Source organism: Pyricularia oryzae, chromosome 6 (assembly GCF_000002495.2).
Source record: "Pyricularia oryzae 70-15 chromosome 6, whole genome shotgun sequence".
Lineage (NCBI taxonomy): Eukaryota > Fungi > Ascomycota > Sordariomycetes > Magnaporthales > Pyriculariaceae > Pyricularia > Pyricularia oryzae.
In genome coordinates, this window is record NC_017853.1 from 3,505,702 (window position 1) to 3,523,949 (window position 18,248).

Sequence of the window (18,248 nt, forward strand, 5' to 3'; positions counted from 1 at the left end):
ATGGAGTACAGCACGTAGTACTACAACCCCAGCTATTGGCGGCTTCTTTTGGATTGGCATCGGGAGTGCGGGGAACTTTGTAACCCGACAGTTGACATTGGCTGAATCGCGCACACAACGTTTCAGCTACAGCACCTCACTGACACTATCACTGACGTCACGCCCTTGTAAACTCAACGCAGAGTACGAACGCAGGCTCCCATCTGATGTGGCACCACCACGCAATGCGGTATATCCGAATGTTCCGAAGCCCCTGTCGAAAAGAAAATGGAAAGCTAACTTAAGGGTATACAACCTCAATCCGCTGAATTGCCTTTTGCCATTTCTTTCCCAGCTCACAACTTCAAGGAGCTCCGGATTGAGCATCAAACCCAACCAAGCCCCTGATTTTGCAGACAATCCAACAATGAGATACGCACCAATTCTCTTGCCCCTGGCGGGCCTGGCGTCTGCTTTCGTCATCCCCGACACGGAGCTTTTCAGCCATTTGGTTCCGGAGCAATCCCAGCAACGCCCTACTCCGGCGGCCCCACTTGAGCAGCACTTCTCGATTGAGCACTCGGCCGACAAGGTCGTCGCCTGGTGGGACAGCCTCCTGGAGCACCTGCCGAGCCGGGAGTCGCTGCTTTACGCCGCCGGCGATGCCATCGATTTCGTCTCGCAGGGCATCGAGAATGGCAAGCAGACGCTCAGCCATGCGCTCGACGACGAGCTGCAGCTGTTCTCCGCCGAGACGGAGGGCGAGGACGACAGTGAGGCCGACCGTCCGCGCCACGGCCACAAGCCCCACAGGTCCAACGAGACCATCTACGAGATCATCAAGAAGTCCAAGTACACGACCAAGTTTGCCAAGCTGATCGAGGACTTCCCCCATGTTGTCGAGCTGCTCAAGTGCACCGACAGTGGGAACTTGACGTTGTTCGTGCCGACCGACAAGGCGTTTGAGAGGATCCCCGACCATGGAAAGGACAAGAAGCCGCCCAAGGAGGTCGTCGAGGCCCTGCTCAAGTACCACGTCGGCATTGGCTTTTACCCCGCCGGCCGCATCCTGCACACGCACACTATCCCGACCGCGTACAAGGAGTCGTGGCTCGGCGGTCACCACCAGCGCCTTCGTGCCCGCGTCGGCTTGGGTGGCGTGAGGATCAACTTTTTCAGCAAGGTCGTGGGAGCCAACTTGGTAGGTCCCGTTTTCGGAGTTCTCTACGCATATCCATCCGCGAGCGCATGGAGAAGAAGCTAACATATTCCCCCACCCACCAGTTCGCCAAGAACGGCGTCATCCACGCCGTTGACCACCTCCTCGTCCCACCTCCCATGGTCGGTCGTATCATCTCGCTCTTCCCTCAGCAGTTCTCCACCCTGCTGCTGGCATTTGAGAAGACCGACTTCACCAACTACATCCACAAGGTTCCCATGGCCGGCGGGACCGTCTTTGCCCCGTCCAACCGCGCCTTTGCGCGCCTTGGCCCTCGCGCCAACGCCTTCCTCTTCAACACCGAGACGGGCATCAAGTACCTCAAGGCGATCCTCAAGTACCACATCGTGGCCAACCAGACCCTTTACAGCGACGCGTTTTACGGACCCGAGCACCGCGAGAACGCCCCGGCCTCTGACGAGGAAGACGACATGGTCGCCGAGGGCGGATCGCACTACCACATCGACCTCCCCACCCTCCTGGACGGCAAGAACGTCGCCGTCGATGTCGCCCGCTGGGGAGGCTGGTACCGCGTCAAGATCAACGGCTACATCCCCGTGACCGTGCAGGACCTGCCCGCCCGCAACGGCGTCATCCAGGTCGTAGGCCGCGTACTGATCCCGCCCCACAAGCACGGCAAGGTTGACGGTGACAGTGTTGTCGACGGCGAGATCGAGGTAGAGGAGCTCAAGGAGAGGCTCAAGGGTTATGTCGAGGCGGACGACGAGGAGGACATTGGTGAGCTGTGAGCGGTGAAATTTTGTACAAAACGTTAATTCGACCCGATGTCTAAGGCAGCTACTAGATAGTATGTGGTTTGTACGCTGGGAGAAAAATAGGAAAAAGCAGAATCACGATTTGCAGATGGATGAAATGAAAGTCCTGATGATACGTTGACGTTGTGAAATCACATGCGATACGGTCCACATGAATCTTTGAAGTTGAGACACTTCGCTGGCGTTTTTGTGAAGGCAAGACAAATAATGAAGCTAAGATTCCTGAGTACTAAGTGTATACCAAAAGAAATAGCTGTAGAGTGACTTGATCAAATGGGTCTACCATCACTGGTTGGCACCTGACCAGCTCGATATGAATAGCACCTGAATACCTGAATGCATGCATTTTCTTTTTCTTTTTTCTTCTTTTCCCCGTTCGGACACCGGAAAAGCCATTGGTGTTAATTGTATCCAATTTCGTACTGTTGAAGATTGAATTTGTATATCTCTCCTCAACCTGTGTGTTGATACGTATACCATGGGTAGATGTGCAATGATCCCATGAGCACGAGATTTTGTCTGCGTCAATGAGGGGGTAAGCCCCCAAGTTCGCCACAGAAAACAAGGTCCAATGCTGCAGACAAAAAGCACATGCTCAGTGCAATGGCTACCTAGGTAGAGAGACTCATCAAAGGTGTTTGAGTGGTTGGCCGTAGCTTTTTTGATAAAAAAAAAAAAAAAAGAACAAAAGACAGTAAAAAGCACACCGCTGGACTTTTAGTTAACATTTGCTCTGGAAAACACAGTGTGGTAGGATCCGTATCACCACTGAATACGTACCTACGGTACTTATTGTACACTTCGTACCAAACCCGAGTCTTGACTGTCGAGTCAGTGATCCCATAATCTGCCATTGTCAAATGGTCCAGTAATAATGATGCGAAACATCTGTCACTCTTCCCAAAGCCTACTGCGCTATTGCTGGACCCTGCTCGTCCTAACATGTGGTTTGTTCGGCTAATGTTTTAGCCCAATCTCCAGAAGGCTTGTGTTTACTTGCCGTTCCTTGCGTTGACTCAGTTTTAGCCCACGAGTTTAATCATTTGGAAAAAAAAAGTGGTTCATCTATGTTTTTGCCAAAGATTCGAGAAAAGAGTTTGGTCATTGCCGTGTACAAGCTGCCCTATTTCCATGAGTATATGATGCTGACAGACACGATATGAAGCAAGCATTAGATTTTCATCCTCACTCCGATACAAAGGAAACAAAAAGGCAGGTCTAAAGGATTTGCCAAACAAGGCGCCGACTACCTCCTCATCGGCAAGGCCGAGTCCAAACATGACAGAACCTAGCAACTGTTAGTACCTCCTTAATCAAACATCCACAAGGATCGACGGGGTTAAGCACTTACATCTGCACCAACGATGCCCTGGTTGGCAAGGTATCTACCCATACCCCGGATGAGCTCAATTTGCTCGTCGGGCGTCAAGCCCGTGATAGCGTCCTCCATTATTCCTCCTAGGCCCATCTTGTGTGTCGCGATAAAGGTGTGATAGTAGACGTATGTGAAGAATCCCATCGTAAATTGGCAGTCCATGCGGTCAGTCATACCGCCGTGGCCAGGAATCGAGTCGCCAAAATCCTTGATCTTGAATGTGCGCTTGAGACCCGAAGCGAAGAATCCACCGAATGGGGCGATGAGCGACGCGAATGTGGACAGGATCAGGGTGTGCAGCTGAACGGGCGCCATAGTAATGCTAAGCTTGCCAAAATCGCGCGGCAGGAAGACGAAGTCGGGCATTGTCCACGTCGTCGGGAGGAAGGCCGGGTTCGGGTCACAGGAGAGGCCGGTGAACACATTTGCTCCCAGGTCCTAGAGCATCATTAGCAAATGGCAGACGGAGTGGCCAAGAACGGAGAACTTACATTGACAGGGCAAATGAAGTACTTGCTGCGCGTGAGGAAGTGAGTGAGAAGTATTCCAAACAGCACAGTCATAACCCATGCGCCAACAAAACCCTCAACCGTCTTCTTGGGCGACAGCTTGATGAGCTGGGTGCGCCCAAAGGTAATACCGCAGATGTAGGCCCAGATGTCGTTTGTAATCACCAGCGCAGCAGGGAGGAAGAACCAAATCATACCCTCAAAGATGTTGTTCATGACGAAATGAGCTTGCACAACAATCAGGTACAGTGCCATATGCGTCCAGGCAAAGTTGGTAAACTGGAACTTGTAGTGTCCAGCCTGGAGAGACATGACGAAGAAGACAAAGCCGAATACATATAGGATAAAGCTGATGAAGCGGTGGTGGGTGGCAAGCGGCAGCAAGACTTTGTCGACAAGTACGATGTGCTTAAAGTAGTATATGACGCTCTCGCCGTACAGGAAGTACATGGTCGATGCGAGCCAGTACCAGTTGAGGCTTTTGGCGGAGCTCAAGGATCGGGCCTTGCTGGGAACATTGGCGATGGCGATGACCTCTTTGAAGGAGATGATCTGAATTGCGGTAATGATCAAGATGATGTAGATGTGTCCCATAAACAGGGCGCCGAAGAAGATGGCGATCATGACAAATGTCCATAGTGTCCGCGTGATAAAGTTGGCCTTCTTCTTTTCGTAATCTGCCACTGCTTGGGCTTGGGGTGTTGGGGGTGCCTGGAATGTGGTCAGCTAAGGTCAGCGCTCATTCAAATCGCGACACCATGCCGGGTAGCCCTCGCCGCGCCGGAACTCGTACCTCTTGTATGTTGTTCAGAGTGCTGGTGGATCGCATCTTCGTCGGCGACCCATCTTCGCTGGCCTCTGAAAAGCTGGATCGGCGCCCGTCCGAGTAGCCATTTTTACGATGAGGGAAACTTACCCCTCTGCGCGGCTTCGTCATGATCGCGATGGGGTTCGGTTGCGAGGTGGTATTATCGTGTTGTGGGCGGGAAAGTGAGGCTTTTGACTTTTGTGCTGATGGTGCAAAGCAAGCAGATTTTGTTTTGCGCGAATGTAGGCAGTCCGATGACGTGCCAGCAGTTCAGCAGGTTCTCACGCAAACAGAGCTGTGCGTTGCGATTTGCTGGAGCTGCAGGTGAGCTTAGCTTGGCCACGAGTCGTCGACTCGTTTTGCGGCTAGTCGGATCGAATTTTGGTCAGGACTTTGATGTGGTCGCCTTTGTCTCTGGTGGACAATAAAATGGACTTGGCTGTCGCTGCCTCGATTATTTTCAGTAGCCCGCTGTCAAGGTGTTATAATCAGGTCGGCTCCTTTTTTCCCTCAGGGATGCAGTGCGCGATCTCTCGACAATCTGAAATGTGGGCACGTCCTCGTCAGTGCAGTTTTCGGATTTGCTTGCATTGATTTCCAATTTGGCCCCCGTCGACGTCAATTTGTGGCTTGACCAGGGTGATCCGGCCATCTCGGATGCAACCTGGTTTTTTTTTTTGCTGATGTTTTAGCTACCTGCCAAGGTAGTCAGCGAGTCGCGTGGCTTCACCTTTGTTGGGCTTGTGGCTGAGGCCATTACTGATTTGTTAGGTGAGAAGTCATGACGACACCCTTGTCACATGCAAAAATTACAGGGTCTATCAAGTGGAGAAAGAGGCGTTACGGCTCCACCCGGTCCAACGATTCTTCTTGGAAATTTGGGCGAGCTACCTAATTACGGTACTGAACAATTCCTGCCCTGCGCGTTTCGACGCGTCTAGCGATCTCTGGCGGGGCACAGACAGACCCGATTCAACGTCACATACAGCTGGCTACCTAGCTACCAATGGCTACTGTCCCTCTGATTGACAAGACAACCAGCGGCGGCGATGGATGACTTTTCCGATGATGGCTTTGACGACTTGCCGGATAATGCTCTTCAGGAACTAGAAAACACTGCCATTCAGTTCACTCAGGCCCAGACACAGATCCAACAGCCTAGTCAGCCGAGGGAAGTGTTTGACTTAGACTTTGAGGATGATGACCTTGACGACACCGTAGTTTTTGACGAACTTGCTCAACACCCTGCTAAACCGCCTCAACTACCACAAGGTCGCGTTGCCCCAGCTGTTACCCAGCCTCGGCAACAATGGAGTGCGACTCCCGTGGCGCATTCCCATAGTGCTCTTTCGAACCGACCCAGGTATCCGAATTCCTCACAAACTGGTGCAGCACCTTACGGTCAACAGGGCCCTCCTAGCAGCGCCCGACCTGCTTCAACCTTTCAACGACCTCCTTCCCGCGTTGTTCCCCCTCCACGTCCCGCACATCCAACTACTGGCCGACATCAACAACATGCCGGATTTACAGGCCAGCAAAGTCAGTTCACGGCGCCCCAACCGACTGGTGGAGCTCCAAATGAGATTATCGCTGCGCTCCAAGCTCGTGTGAACGCCCTGCAGAAGGACCTTACAACTACCAAGGGAGAGTCGGCGCTGCTGCGAAGCAAACTGCAGGATGCCCAGGCTGCGCATGAGGCCGATCTGCAGCGGCTGCGGAAGGCGAACGCAGAACAACTCGCCAAGCAAGAGCGTATAGCCGAACAGGCTTTGGCGGCGGAGAAGACGGCAGCAACCGAGCTTCAATTTGACCAGCAGGACTTGAAAGACGGGAGCAGGCATAGAAAAGGGAAGAAGCCAGATAAAGAAAAGGACGGCAACCACGATGTTGGCTCAACAACCCCGAAAAAGGGTGCTGGTGCCCGCACAAACTGGGGCATGGCAGATGGTTTTGACGATATGGAGCTTGTGCCCAGCCCAAGCAAGGGGGCAACCCGTCGATCCAGAGACCCTGTCGCCATTCAGCCGCCAATACTATCGCAGGTTGAGAGGACGCCAACCAAAGGCAAGCGGAAAAGACCGGCAGTGGACAGCCCATTGTTGGAATTGGAGACGGATGATGTTGTCATGTTGGATGGGCAGCCATCCGTTAAAGGCCGAGCTGCTGCTCCTCTCAACTTCCGGCCCGCAGCGCTTCCGTTTGATGTATGTTCGCTGGTATATTTATACAGACAGATCTCCTCTGAGGAAAACGCATCTCACGTCATCCTGAACACTGACCAATCTCTTTTTTTGTCCAGTTCTTAACACTTGTACTGGATCACGGCGCTGTCCACGGCCAGCCCTTGACATTTGATCTGTTTGCGCGGTACTCATTCCCATCCGACCAGTCTCAGACGTTTGCATCTCTGATTTTCTCAAAGCTTCCATTGCTGGGAAATCCGCTCGAACCTGTTCGTCTTCTCATTGACTTTGCCCATTTGCTCATAGAGCTATGGTCTCAATGCTTGCACGAAAAGTACTATGAGCCTATATATGACCTCGTGGCGCTTCTTTCGTTCACATTACAGCTACAGACAACGTCTGTTGCGCCCCATATAATATCCTACCTCTTGCCTATTGCACAAGCAACCATACACTTACTTGCAATCCCCCTCTTCGAGAGCCTGGATGGAGATATATCTAATAGCCAGGATCCTGCCATCGAACGATTGCTTGTAAACATCGATACCACTAGCGTCCTCGGCGTAATGTACCTGGCAGCCCTGGGATGCCTAACTCCTTCGCCGAAAGACTCAATAAACCGTCAGTCGTTGTCTGAAAGCCCCAACCCGTCTTTTATACAGCAATACTGGAGCACGATCCAGCCCGAGTTTGTTCTCACGATGCTGTCTCCCAAACAAAAGCCTGAAGATCTCCTTGGCATGCTCGTTCTACTCCGTACATCATCATTCTCGGCTTCCGTAGGCCCGCTCACTGACGAGCCAAGCAAGAACGTCGACGTCGTGGCGCCAGTGCTCATTGACCGCATCAGCTACTTTCTAGCCGAACCCCCTACCAGATGGGCACCAGCACGCAGTCGGCGGCAGTGCGAGGCTCGGCTGGCTGCACTGGAAACCCTTGTCAGTTTCTCGCGCAGCCCATTTGGGCTTGCCAAGCTGGTTCAGAGCAACAATGCCATCCCAAGGGTCGTTGCCGCGCTGAGCGGGGCCATTGACCAGCTGTACGACATGGACATCCCAAGTGCTATCCCAAATATAGGGGAGATAGACGTATACAAGGACAAGAAGCCATCGCAGGCTGATCCGGACGCGACTCAAGATCAAGGACCTCCACCGTCTGCACCAGTCACACCTGCGTTATCGGACACAAAGCAAGAGAACGAGAACACAGCCGATCTCAAACCCCCGGCTGCTCTGCTGCATGCGCTCATTGCATTGTCCGTTTCACTGCTTCACAAGCTTGTAATGATGGCAGCGACGGTGGACGAGAATGTGGCATCCAAGCTAGCGGCGTCACACGGTGGGGCTCAGCGGTACTTGCTTACTCTGGCGCGGCTCAACTTTGCAGAGGAGGACCTCGTGCTCGAGGCTGGAATCAGCGCCGAGACGGCGGAGCTGGCAAACGAGCTATTGGAGCTTGCCGTGACGCCGGATGAGGGTGAGGGTGTGAGGGATGTTTTCGAGTTCGGTGACAGTTAATACACGTACAGAGAAAGCCCGGTTCCGCTTTGATGACCAAACATGTGAGAGCCGAGCGAAGGAACCTTGTGTAAATGCTAGCTAAAGTTGTCTCATACCTTGGCGGCTGTGTGCTCCCGAGTATTTGCTGGAGCGTTGCCTAGGAGGCACATCGTTTGGGGTAGTCCAAAGCTGACAACCATCAACACAAGCGAAACTGACATATAGCTTTTTGCAAACACGCTTCAACTCGCTTCTTCTACGCAGGCCGTCTTGCGGCTTTTGAACATCGGCAAACTATCGCCGTGAGATTATGTCCCTTTTCCAGCATGACATCAAACCCCTTGGAGGCACTGCCCCCAGAAATTATGGACTTCATTGTTGCAGACCTGAGGCTGGTCGACCTTTCACTGCTCAGTCGTTGTAGCAAGCTTTTGCGATTCCGTCTTCTCCATTTAGTTATGAGTGGCAAGTCACATCGAGCAATGAGTTGGATGTCTACATGGCTCTTTGCCTGTGGTCGACCTGTTGCCCATGTACGGCGCCAACATGTCCGCTGTCCCAGCTTCCGAAGTAATTAGACGCCAAGGCGTCTACCTTGGCAACCTAAGCAAATTCTCCATGGCTGCCAGGCGCCAGCACGCAAATATGTTCTAGTACCTCATCGGCGTCGAGGCCCGCCTCAGCGATCCGGACTTGCTTCGCGGGACATGGTGGAAGATGGCGGCGCAGCTGACGTACGACGGCACCACGTGGCGGGAGATGCTGGCTAATTGCCTGGATCATCTCATTGGCTCTGATACCAAGCCCAGATTCTATACGTCCCTGCTCAGGCGGGTCGTCAATATGTGCATAATCTCATCTGACGAACACTGGTGGAAGTTTGTGGAGCGCCTTACAACCTCGTGGTACTACCTTGGAGGCTACACAGCAGTGCCGCTTGTGAGAGCAGTCCATGCAAGATCCGCCTGGCTGGTCAAGCTTTTGCTCGACAATGGCGCCGACTTGCAAGCAGCCTGCGGAAGCAAGCGGAGGCAAAATATATCCAGTGGCCTCGCTTCGACGAAAGGTCGGTGCCCGTTTTCAGGGCCGCGATTGTAATGGCAGAGAGCAAGGACCCTGACCTGACCTAGGAGATGGAGATCATGCACCTGCTCCTTGATCACGGCGCCAACATCAAAGCATGGATGCCACGTCATTGGGTACCCTCTCGTTATAACGCGAGCTGGAAAAGATCAACGCCACTGATGGTCTTTTTTTATCGCCATCCAAAAGTGGGGAGAACCCGTCCAGGACGTACCCGGCATCGGGAAAGCTATAGATTGCCTCTTGGAGAAGGGCACCAGCTGCATAGGCCTGACCTCTTCTAGCCCTCCCACTGGTGACCAAGAGGGAAAGAATGCAAAATCCCGATCTTTGGGGTGCATGCGGTCGGAGACAGCCGGCACGACGGATCTGTCACCCATCAATGCGGTAGAATTAATGTGGCACAAGCACCGCTGCGGCGATGGCCACCTCCTCGCTTATCCAGCGCACGCGCACGTCCTCAAGTCCATTGTCGAGCGTTTCTCGTTCGACGTTGAGCAAATATCGCAGCTCGTCGCGATTATGGAAACTACCAAGGATATGTATCTCGTGGATCGTGAGCGATGCTTGGAGGCATGGGGGTCTGTTCTCGACGTGCTGCTCAGGGGGGAAAGACGAAAAACGAGCTCAACGGGCTGCTTTACTTTTATGTAATGTGGAATGCAACCTGCCGCCCATGGCCACGGAACCCAACGACAGGCGAAAACTGACTCCCGCCACTGCCACACTGCTCTTGATCCTCTTGCCAAGGCAACAATCTCTCGCCTGATGTCGATTCCCGGAGTGGATATACACACAAGGCTCTATCGCGGTGGACGCACGGTCATGATGTTTGTTGCGCTGTGGACGCGCATCTCGAAGGACTTTTGGCCTTAATCCGTAGTTAGTATTTGTGGTAACCGCGTCGAAGGCTGGATTCCCAAACACGGCGATTATCCGGATGAAGTACGATGCAATAGCGCCCAAAGGAACAAGCAGGCTTTTCTAGACTTTCTCGCCGAGAATTATAATGCCGGGCTGAAGATTAAACAGACTTACAGTTATACCAACAGGAGACCGAGTCTGAAGGGGGCATGGGAGCGGAAGTAGTGCGCTTTGGAGAGGGAGACGGCTCTCGCATGGCTGAGGAGCTCAAGGCGTTCTTGAAGAAACACCCAACTTGGCACGAAACAAAAGAAAGCGGCCAGGCTGAAGCCTCGTTGGAGGATGTGTGGCCTGCTTTTGAAGAGATTGGGGTTACGGGGACAGATTTGGTGGCACTGCCGTACACTTGGTTTGATACAAGACTGCGGTCTCTTCGCAACCGCGGATGTATTCAACGGGTTCCATGTCAAGACTCAACTTAACCGACGTGATGTCAGGGGCTGCTCAGTAGCAAGACCCAACTTGGACTTAACACGCCTGTAGCTTCTGTAAAAAGCAAGTGTTTCCCGGTGAATCGGCCTCTTGGCCACAGTAGCCCCTTTGTCCCTCCAAGATGCGCCATTCATTAATCATTTCTCGTGACCTGTCCATCCGTCGATGCAGTTAGGGGACCACGCCTTCTCATTTCGAGTACTGTTCAACCTACCCGCTCTAATAGGTTCCCTAGCCTACGTGGAGACGACCAAAACCGATTCCTGTCACCTCCCCACAGTATTCAGTCGCAAGCGAGAACTGAGGGAGCCCTCAATTGATCTGTCAAAGCAAACTAGACAGTCTTTGTTATATCTGTACGGCAAGGGCTCAGGAAAAGTCGCTCAAGACGCCACCAAGCAGCACAGACAACATGATGACAATTCATGATTATCTAGATTGTATGCGAGTGTCCAGACTCTCAACAAATGAACATGGATATGTATTATATATTATACCCGGGCAGACCAGATCATGCCCCGCCGGTAACCGAAAGTGTGACACAAAGAAAAGGACAAAAGAACAGAGGACATGCCACAGCTCGGCGGCGTCGTTTATACATTGGATTTCCATTACACATAACCAAGCACATGATTCTCACACACTTTTCCGCTCCTTTTTTCCCTTTCCCCTCGCTTTCCCATTAAACACGTTTTCCCCATTACAACACACTAAAACATATGAAAAGAAATCACGAAGGCTGTCCGTAAACCCATGCGCTCGTGCTGTCGTGCTGGCCGGCACCGAGATCTCCCTCGTCGGCCCCGATGGCCATGGGCGTCATCCAGGGCATCTCAGCGCCAGAGACGCCGCCACCGTATACGCCCAGCCCCTGTCCAAACGGCTGGAAGTCACCCAGGCTGCCGTACTGCAGGCCCAGGTCGCCGCTCTCGTGGCCGGCTGGGACAAAGTAGTCGGAGAAGCACGGGTCGGCGGCAAAGGATCCCGCAGCCATCATGCCGCCGGCTGCTGCCGCGCCCGCCATGGTGACGGCCGTGGGGGTGGCACCGGGGAGCATCATGTTGTCTACTCCGGGAGAGTAGCCTTGGAAGTGCTGCGGCGGGGACACGGACGACTTGGTCATGTCTCCCGGCTTGACAAAGACGTAGCCGGGGCTTGAGCCGTCGTCTGAAGTCAGCGCCGGCGTGAAGCCGCCTTCCATGTAGCTTTCGTCGTCGACGAAGCCAGAGTCGCGCTGGGCGGCGGCCAGACGTTGCCGGAGGGAAGATTGCTTGCGCAGCTGTGTGGCCGGCTGTTGTTGTTGCTGCTGCTGCTGTTGTTGTTGTTGTGGTTGTGGCTGCTGAGCGGCTGAAGCAGCCGTTGAACTCCTAGCCGATTGTCTGTACCTGTTCCGGTAGTCTTTCCTCCTCCCCTCCTCATTGCACTGCTCGAACAGACCGATCAGGTGGTTGGTCAGGATATGGTCGAGTGTGTCGAGGCCCCTGTCACCCAGACCGATGGCGGATAGCGAGTCGCGCAGGACAGGCAGGCTGTCGCGGTACTTGGCATGCAGCTCGTGGTGCTCAATGACGGCGACGTAGTCGTACGGCTGGACCTCGGTGTCCGGGAACAACAACTCCCAGATCTTGAGCCACTGCACCTCTATCGAGTCCGATACTCGACCCTTTTTGGACCGCAGCTTCTCGGCCGTCGCAGGATCGATGCCGTCCTCCGGATCGACGAACGGCTGATAGTTGCTGCTGAGGTTGCTGCCTGTGCTACTCCGGTCGCCGCCGCCGCTGCTGTGGATCAGTTCAGCGTCGGCAGCAGTGCTGGCGTCGACGATCTCGCAGAGCACGTTGTTGCGGAACAAGAGGTGTTCGCGCAGATTTGCGGCGGTCGAGAACTGGGTTTGACACCGCGGGCAGCGGTGCTGGGGTAGGTTGTTTGGGCGTTTGTGGCAGTCCTGGATGTGGCGGCTGGATTTTGTACGGACGAGCGTCAGTCACGTTATTCAATGTCATATACAGAGTTTAGGACAAAAGGCATACCGTAGCTCGGCAGTGTCTGTGAACACGGTCAGAGCACACAGTCGATGGTCCCGGACGTTGAACCGAAGCGGGTTCTTCTTCCTAAATGGACAACTCATCCGGACTGGCGACTCCAGCTTGGCGCGCTTTGCCGGCCCGGGCTCCCGCTGCTTGGAACCCCCACCGCCGCCTCCCTCCTCGGTACCGTCTTCCCCACCGTCCTCGCCGGCGCCCTCGCGCGACTTGCGCTTGCTTCTACCCGTCGACCGCCGGCTCCCCCTGCTCCCATTGGACGCGCTGGAGACCGTCCTTGAGGGCTGATCCGAGTCGTTCTGCTGCTGCTGGGACTTCTTGACTGCCCACTGCAGGTCGCTGAAGAAGTTGTTGACGACGTTCCGGCAGGTCGGGTCGTCGTCGATTTCGTGCGCTCCAAGCCCGAGGGCCACGTCCAGCGCGTAGTTGAGGACCCGGCCAGCGGCATCCTCGGCTGGCATGGTGGTATCGGACGAGGCCTCATCGACGTCAATCCCTTCGTCTTCGTCCTCCGAGTCTGATGACGAAAGTGGACTCGAGGGCGCCGGGGCCGACGACTCAAGGATGTTGAGCGCGTCCGGGTTGACGGATGGGGCGCTATGCCGTTGCTGTTGCTGTTCCGGCTGCTCCGACGGCGGGGCAGGCGGCGGCATGGCCTCCCTATCCCTTAATAGTTGCTGCTGTCGGTGGATCGAAGGCCAGGCGGCGCCGCTCTCGTCGACAGAATTGCCCCGCGTGTGAGGCCCACTCATCTGCGAGCGGTAGCCCGAGTCCCACGACTGCCGGTGCTTCCTCCGCTTTGGTCTATGCGGGATGGTGATCTCGCCCAAGCCGGACTGTTGCTGCTGGGGTGGTAGTGGCGGTAGCGGCTTCATAATGGACTGGTGCTTGGACATGACGGACTGATGTTTTGCCGGCAAGGCCGACTCGCCGATAGAAGTAGGCGTGGTGGGGGCCTCAAGCGAGGCGATAGACATACCGCGAGCGCGCATCTTTGGCGTGGCCCAGCCGTGCTGCTCATGCGAAGAGATGGTAAAAGTTGGACTGAGGGTCGCGGTCGGCGGCGGGCTGATGCTCATGATGGACGGCGGCGCGATGGACAAGGCCGAGGAAGCTATGCTGCTGGCGTCGGACTCGGAGGACCGGTGACGGCGGCGCCAGACGACAGAAGGCGGCGGCGAGATGCTGCTTCTGTGCTTGCCGCCCCAGTCGCCGCCGGCCGCAACGGCGTCGATCTTGCGCGCCACAAACGCCTCCATGATGGACTTGTGGTTGGACTCGGGGCCATCGAGCATCGTGACCCTGTCGGGCCCGGAGGCCCGCGGATCCTCCATCAAAGAAAGTCAAGGCGGGGATACTACCCCTAGGTTAATGATCGTTTTGTTTTGTTTAATTGTTGGTCGTAGTGAGACAAAGGCTCAATGCAGACAGCCACGGGGGGGCTAATGCAGAGCACGAGTAGCCACAGGAGTAATGAATGGGGCTGTTGAATGATAGACGGGATGAATGATAGTATTGAAAATCACGTGGAAAGTGATGAAAGAAGAAAGAAACAAAAAGTTCGAAAAGGGTAGCGAGGCCGATGGCGAAGCGCAATGGGCGAAACGATGAATGAAAGAAATAAAAAAGAGCGAAGAGGGGGGCGGAGTGATTTGTTGTTTACTAAATTATTGTGGAAATGCGCTTTGCTTTGCTTCCCACATCCATTCCAATTTTCCACATGGAATCCAGAAAAATATCAAGGCAAGTATACCGTAGTTAGTCGGCAGTAGGGAACAGCAAAGATCTGGCGATAAGTTGGAGAATCAAATCAAACAGCATTGACGTGATAATTGGGGGGTCCATCGACCAGCTGAGGGATCCCTTCCTCCCTCCCGCCCAAGCAGGGGGCATCAGCCGTTCGGATCCTCCGCGTTTACCTGTTGTGGGCTAGTTCAGCCCTGGTTGCAGCATCATGGAAAAGTCCAGGAAAGAAGTTTGTCGTTATGCCATTGGACGGAGCTGGGGGGGCCGGGCAATAAAATAAAACGGATGTGGGGCAACTTGGACCGAAACGGGCAGTGATGTTTAAGGGCAAGCAGGGGTGCATGTCTGTCTTTTCGTTGTGAGGAGTCCTACTGTACTCTATCTAGCCTTGCCAGCACGCCAGCTTGCAAGACGCTGAAAGCCTGAGAAAAAACGAAGGAAGGAGTGGTTCTGGCAATAGGCACAGCCCCCAATCCCTGGTCCTTGGTGCGCCCCACCTGCAGTCAGAGCATTCAAGTAAAGTGCATCTCCTGCGCAAAAGTCTAGACTAGACTAAAACCAGGAACCAAGAAGCTTAATACTGTCTGTCCTCGAACAGAACAGAACGGCCTCCGGGGATGATACCCGACAATCTGGTATGGACTAAAGCACAAATTGATGCGGCTCGTCAAATCGTCGCCAAAATGTTCGCAAACCCATCTGCAGCTGAGCCAATAAATGTTTCAGAGCAGCCTGAAGCTTACGCCGTGCTGTATTGTACAGGTGCATGCTGCCAAACTACTTTGCACTTTGCAGTTCAAGGGTTTCAGGGGAGCTCGGACTCGACCGCAGCTTGCCTCCCAGCTACCTTTGCCGAATTTTTGGGGTGGTTACATCGCATGGAGGCAGCCAGTCAATAGCCATGATGGTCTTATGGCGATCAACAGCACCGGCACCAGCATGCAAGATAGCCTACTACCAGACGGTCAGGCTGCGCAACAACCGAACACCCACCACTGCCTAGCAATAAAACAAGACTAGGAAACAAAATTTCTGTTCCGATGGAGTCACATCAAGGACGGATCATTTTCTAGGTATTATTCGATGCTGCACATGTTTTAGCCGCCGCACTAAATGTAGCCGAACAACCGTCGCCCGGTTTGCTTATGACTGTAGGGATGCCTGTTCTCTTTTGTTTTACTTTTTTGTTATACCTATAGCGGATGGTGTTTTATTTCTGGGGGAAAAGGATGCACTCAAACCTCATCGACATACCCGATCTGCCGAGAAGAAGAAACCTCCCCCCCCCCCCCCCCCCCCCCAACAACAACCTGTCCTTCCCTTTCGCCCCCAACATCACCCCTACCAGCTGCCGCCTTGAAATGCACCCCCTTCCACGCCGCGCTCCAGTCGAATACGACGTGCAGCCGATGGCCCGGGTGGCCCAGAATCGGGGGGTAGCCTGTTGCCCGCGTGCAAAGATGGCGTGGATCGCCCGAGTTATCCTCGGCTCGTCGCGACTTCGTGGCCTCAAGCAGCGCCATCCAGTTCCGGGACGACACCTTGTCCAACCGGCTGGTGCCGCCGACGATTAGAGTCTGGCGATCGTTCTACGCGAGCATGGAGGTACATCGGCGCGCTGTTACATGTGGCTGTGCGCATCGCCGTTTTACCCAAACGACGAGGATGCGGCGGTCGAGGTTGATGATGCTGTGATTTACGGGATACCCGGCTACCTCGCCGGTGCATGCTGGTGAGCTGTAATGAGTAGAGGGTAGGTTGGGCTGCACAAGACGCCTAGTGCGGCGTAAATTCCCTCACTGGTAACAGGGAAGAAAACCGAGGTGTGGATTTATGCCACCCCTATTTCTACGTGCTCACTTTGCATAGGTTTGATGATACCACATGGCTATCACTCACATTCGGGGCGTCGGGCCATGTTTACCCTTCCTCGCCGGTGATCCTGGTCCGCATGATATATACATCACAGTGGAGGATATACTACCCCCTTTGCTACGATTGGACAGTATCTTGTGGGGATAGTAACAGCAGATTGCGCACGCCTATGCAACCCAAACAGCCACGGCATGCTCTGGCACTCTCATCTGCAGCTCTTCCCAAATGTCATTGGCTGCCCAATCGTCGCCGCTCCCTTGCGCTCCCCCCTTGCAGAATCGACATTCTATCCCCAACCCCTTTTCCTCACCCAGAGAGCCGCAAAGTACTCGGACCAAGGCGACGGAGTCTCCCCGCCCATGACGCCCAGCCATGCCTTGACGGCGTTGCCGATGCCCAATTGTTCCGCCAAGGCCTGTGGGAAGCAGGCGCCCACCACAGCCTCGTGCTCCGCAAAGTGGGAAAAGAAGCGCACCATGAGCAGCGGCATGTCTGTCCCCGTACGGTATATCGTTGGTACTGCGTGGGTGTCCTGTCGCATATGACCATACCCACTAGGACATTTGGAACCCTGTCCGCTCTCCCCTAGCTAACCTAGTGACCACAAAATTGGTCTTGAGTGTCAACTGTGTTTACTGAAAGAAGAAAAGAAGGACAAGAGAAAAGAAATTAGACAGTTTCAACCATCCACATTCACTTTCGTGTATAAAATAGTTTAACTAGGAAACAAGTCACACATTTTTATTCATATTTGAAACATTTGAAGATGCTGCTTACCTCTTTCATTCTCGGTTTTGCATTCAGTCTAGTAGCTACCTTATGGATTTTGCTTCTCTTGGTTTCTCGAACCAAATATCTGCATCGAGTCCACGTTTGCCACCCTGATAGATCCTGGAACTAAACAGCTTCACCTGGCCTAATTAGCACGGATGGGAGTTCAGCTTATCGATTTCTTTTGACGCTGATGACAAGTGAGGAGGTGCATATCCAAGTAGTAAAAGCGCCCTGTGATAGGTTGATAATCACAAACGAAAAACTGTGTGGATTCGAAAAGTTAACCTTGACCATGGATACGTTCCGGTTACGGACATGCTCTCCATGTTAGTCGCACTGAATAAGCTTATGGGACAAGTAGGTAAAGTAGCTAGTCGTGGTATCAACTGGATATCCAAATTGGGTCTATCTTCCAACTATAAATCTCATGACGAGGTGGTGCATAAGCCCATCTTATTTAAACGGTTATGCACCCCTCTTCAGCTCTTGTGCCATGGATCCCGGTCCTAGGATAGTCACCTGTTATACATATGGTCTGGAGGCTGGATATAGCTATTCATGCCCTGACTCGGGCTTGGGTGATCGGTCTGTTATTTATATTGTGTACTATAGTAAGCATGTCTAGCATAATGGGACTATTCCTGTTATTCAAACAGATAATGATAGAAACGTTGACTTTACAGTGTACTTATTTGCGGCTTTTAAAAATGAATTTTAGTTGAATGGATACGGCTTTCTGAGTCAAGGCGATCCTTGGTTAGAAGCTAGCAATGGAATCACAGAGCACCAGAGATTCCCTTTAGGTGTAATCATCGGGTAAAGTGCAAAGAGGTTTAGAAAATCAAAAAGGTTCCAAGGGTCCCTCAATGTATTCCAGGCATGTAGGTGAGATAGTAAGAACTCAGGGCCAAGGATTGATACATTCCATCCCAAAAACGATGACCATGAGAAAATAAACCTCTCTTTTATACCATATACTGTCGATCTGGCCAAAAGATTTGGCAGACTACCTCATTGTGGACTT

The 18,248-nt window shown here is 53.4% G+C and overlaps 7 protein-coding genes across 7 annotated transcripts; 4 read left to right on the plus strand and 3 right to left on the minus strand.

Annotated features, from left to right (window-relative positions):
* Positions 1–262: 262 nt before the first annotated feature.
* Positions 263–2,255, plus strand: MGG_09372 (uncharacterized protein). The gene is made up of 2 exons (XM_003720195.1): positions 263–1,180; positions 1,264–2,255. The coding sequence occupies exons 1-2, from the start codon at positions 407–409 to the stop codon at positions 1,945–1,947; spliced, it is 1,458 nt and encodes a 485-aa protein (XP_003720243.1). The 5' UTR covers positions 263–406; the 3' UTR covers positions 1,948–2,255.
* Positions 2,256–3,031: 776 nt separating this feature from the next.
* MGG_09371 (phosphatidate cytidylyltransferase) lies at positions 3,032–5,345 on the minus strand. The gene is made up of 4 exons (XM_003720196.1): positions 4,652–5,345; positions 3,841–4,569; positions 3,326–3,787; positions 3,032–3,262 (listed from the first exon to the last, which is right to left on the minus strand). Exons 1-4 carry the CDS (start codon positions 4,793–4,795, stop codon positions 3,221–3,223), a joined length of 1,377 nt encoding a protein of 458 aa, XP_003720244.1. The 5' UTR covers positions 4,796–5,345; the 3' UTR covers positions 3,032–3,220.
* A 370-nt stretch (positions 5,346–5,715) lies between these two features.
* On the plus strand, positions 5,716–8,366 carry MGG_17795 (uncharacterized protein; the record flags this gene model as incomplete). Its single annotated transcript, XM_003720197.1, has 2 exons — positions 5,716–6,870; positions 6,966–8,366. 2 exons carry the CDS (start codon positions 5,716–5,718, stop codon positions 8,364–8,366), a joined length of 2,556 nt encoding a protein of 851 aa, XP_003720245.1.
* A 1,404-nt stretch (positions 8,367–9,770) lies between these two features.
* On the plus strand, positions 9,771–10,865 carry MGG_17796 (uncharacterized protein; the record flags this gene model as incomplete). Its single annotated transcript, XM_003720198.1, has 3 exons — positions 9,771–10,012; positions 10,319–10,376; positions 10,484–10,865. 3 exons carry the CDS (start codon positions 9,771–9,773, stop codon positions 10,775–10,777), a joined length of 594 nt encoding a protein of 197 aa, XP_003720246.1. The 3' UTR covers positions 10,778–10,865.
* A 321-nt stretch (positions 10,866–11,186) lies between these two features.
* Positions 11,187–14,632, minus strand: MGG_12009 (uncharacterized protein). The gene is made up of 2 exons (XM_003720199.1): positions 12,818–14,632; positions 11,187–12,745 (listed from the first exon to the last, which is right to left on the minus strand). Exons 1-2 carry the CDS (start codon positions 14,161–14,163, stop codon positions 11,518–11,520), a joined length of 2,574 nt encoding a protein of 857 aa, XP_003720247.1. The 5' UTR covers positions 14,164–14,632; the 3' UTR covers positions 11,187–11,517.
* Positions 14,633–15,147: 515 nt separating this feature from the next.
* MGG_17797 (uncharacterized protein) lies at positions 15,148–15,881 on the plus strand. The gene is made up of 2 exons (XM_003720200.1): positions 15,148–15,260; positions 15,338–15,881. The coding sequence occupies exons 1-2, from the start codon at positions 15,193–15,195 to the stop codon at positions 15,576–15,578; spliced, it is 309 nt and encodes a 102-aa protein (XP_003720248.1). The 5' UTR covers positions 15,148–15,192; the 3' UTR covers positions 15,579–15,881.
* Positions 15,882–16,736: 855 nt separating this feature from the next.
* On the minus strand, positions 16,737–16,940 carry MGG_12008 (uncharacterized protein; the record flags this gene model as incomplete). The annotated part of the gene is made up of 1 exon (XM_003720201.1): positions 16,737–16,940. The coding sequence occupies one exon, from the start codon at positions 16,938–16,940 to the stop codon at positions 16,737–16,739; it is 204 nt and encodes a 67-aa protein (XP_003720249.1).
* Between the last annotated feature and the right edge of the window lie 1,308 nt (positions 16,941–18,248).

What these genes read in the sequence shown, in the direction of transcription:
- MGG_09372 (XM_003720195.1), top strand. Translation starts at nt 407, where the DNA reads ATGAGATACGCACCAATTCTCTTGCCCCTGGCGGGCCTGGCGTCTGCT. An exon ending in AGGTCGTGGGAGCCAACTTG is followed by an intron (nt 1,181 to 1,263) that starts GTAGGTCCCGTT and finishes CCCACCCACCAG; the next exon opens with TTCGCCAAGAACGGCGTCAT.
- MGG_09371 (XM_003720196.1), bottom strand. Translation starts at nt 4,795, where the DNA reads ATGACGAAGCCGCGCAGAGGGGTAAGTTTCCCTCATCGTAAAAATGGC. An exon ending in ACTTCATTTGCCCTGTCAAT is followed by an intron (nt 3,788 to 3,840) that starts GTAAGTTCTCCG and finishes ATGATGCTCTAG; the next exon opens with GACCTGGGAGCAAATGTGTT. An exon ending in AGGGCATCGTTGGTGCAGAT is followed by an intron (nt 3,263 to 3,325) that starts GTAAGTGCTTAA and finishes AACAGTTGCTAG; the next exon opens with GTTCTGTCATGTTTGGACTC.
- MGG_12009 (XM_003720199.1), bottom strand. Translation starts at nt 14,163, where the DNA reads ATGGAGGATCCGCGGGCCTCCGGGCCCGACAGGGTCACGATGCTCGAT. An exon ending in ACAGACACTGCCGAGCTACG is followed by an intron (nt 12,746 to 12,817) that starts GTATGCCTTTTG and finishes TACAAAATCCAG; the next exon opens with CCGCCACATCCAGGACTGCC.
- MGG_17797 (XM_003720200.1), top strand. Translation starts at nt 15,193, where the DNA reads ATGATACCCGACAATCTGGTATGGACTAAAGCACAAATTGATGCGGCT. An exon ending in CGTCAAATCGTCGCCAAAAT is followed by an intron (nt 15,261 to 15,337) that starts GTTCGCAAACCC and finishes TGTATTGTACAG; the next exon opens with GTGCATGCTGCCAAACTACT.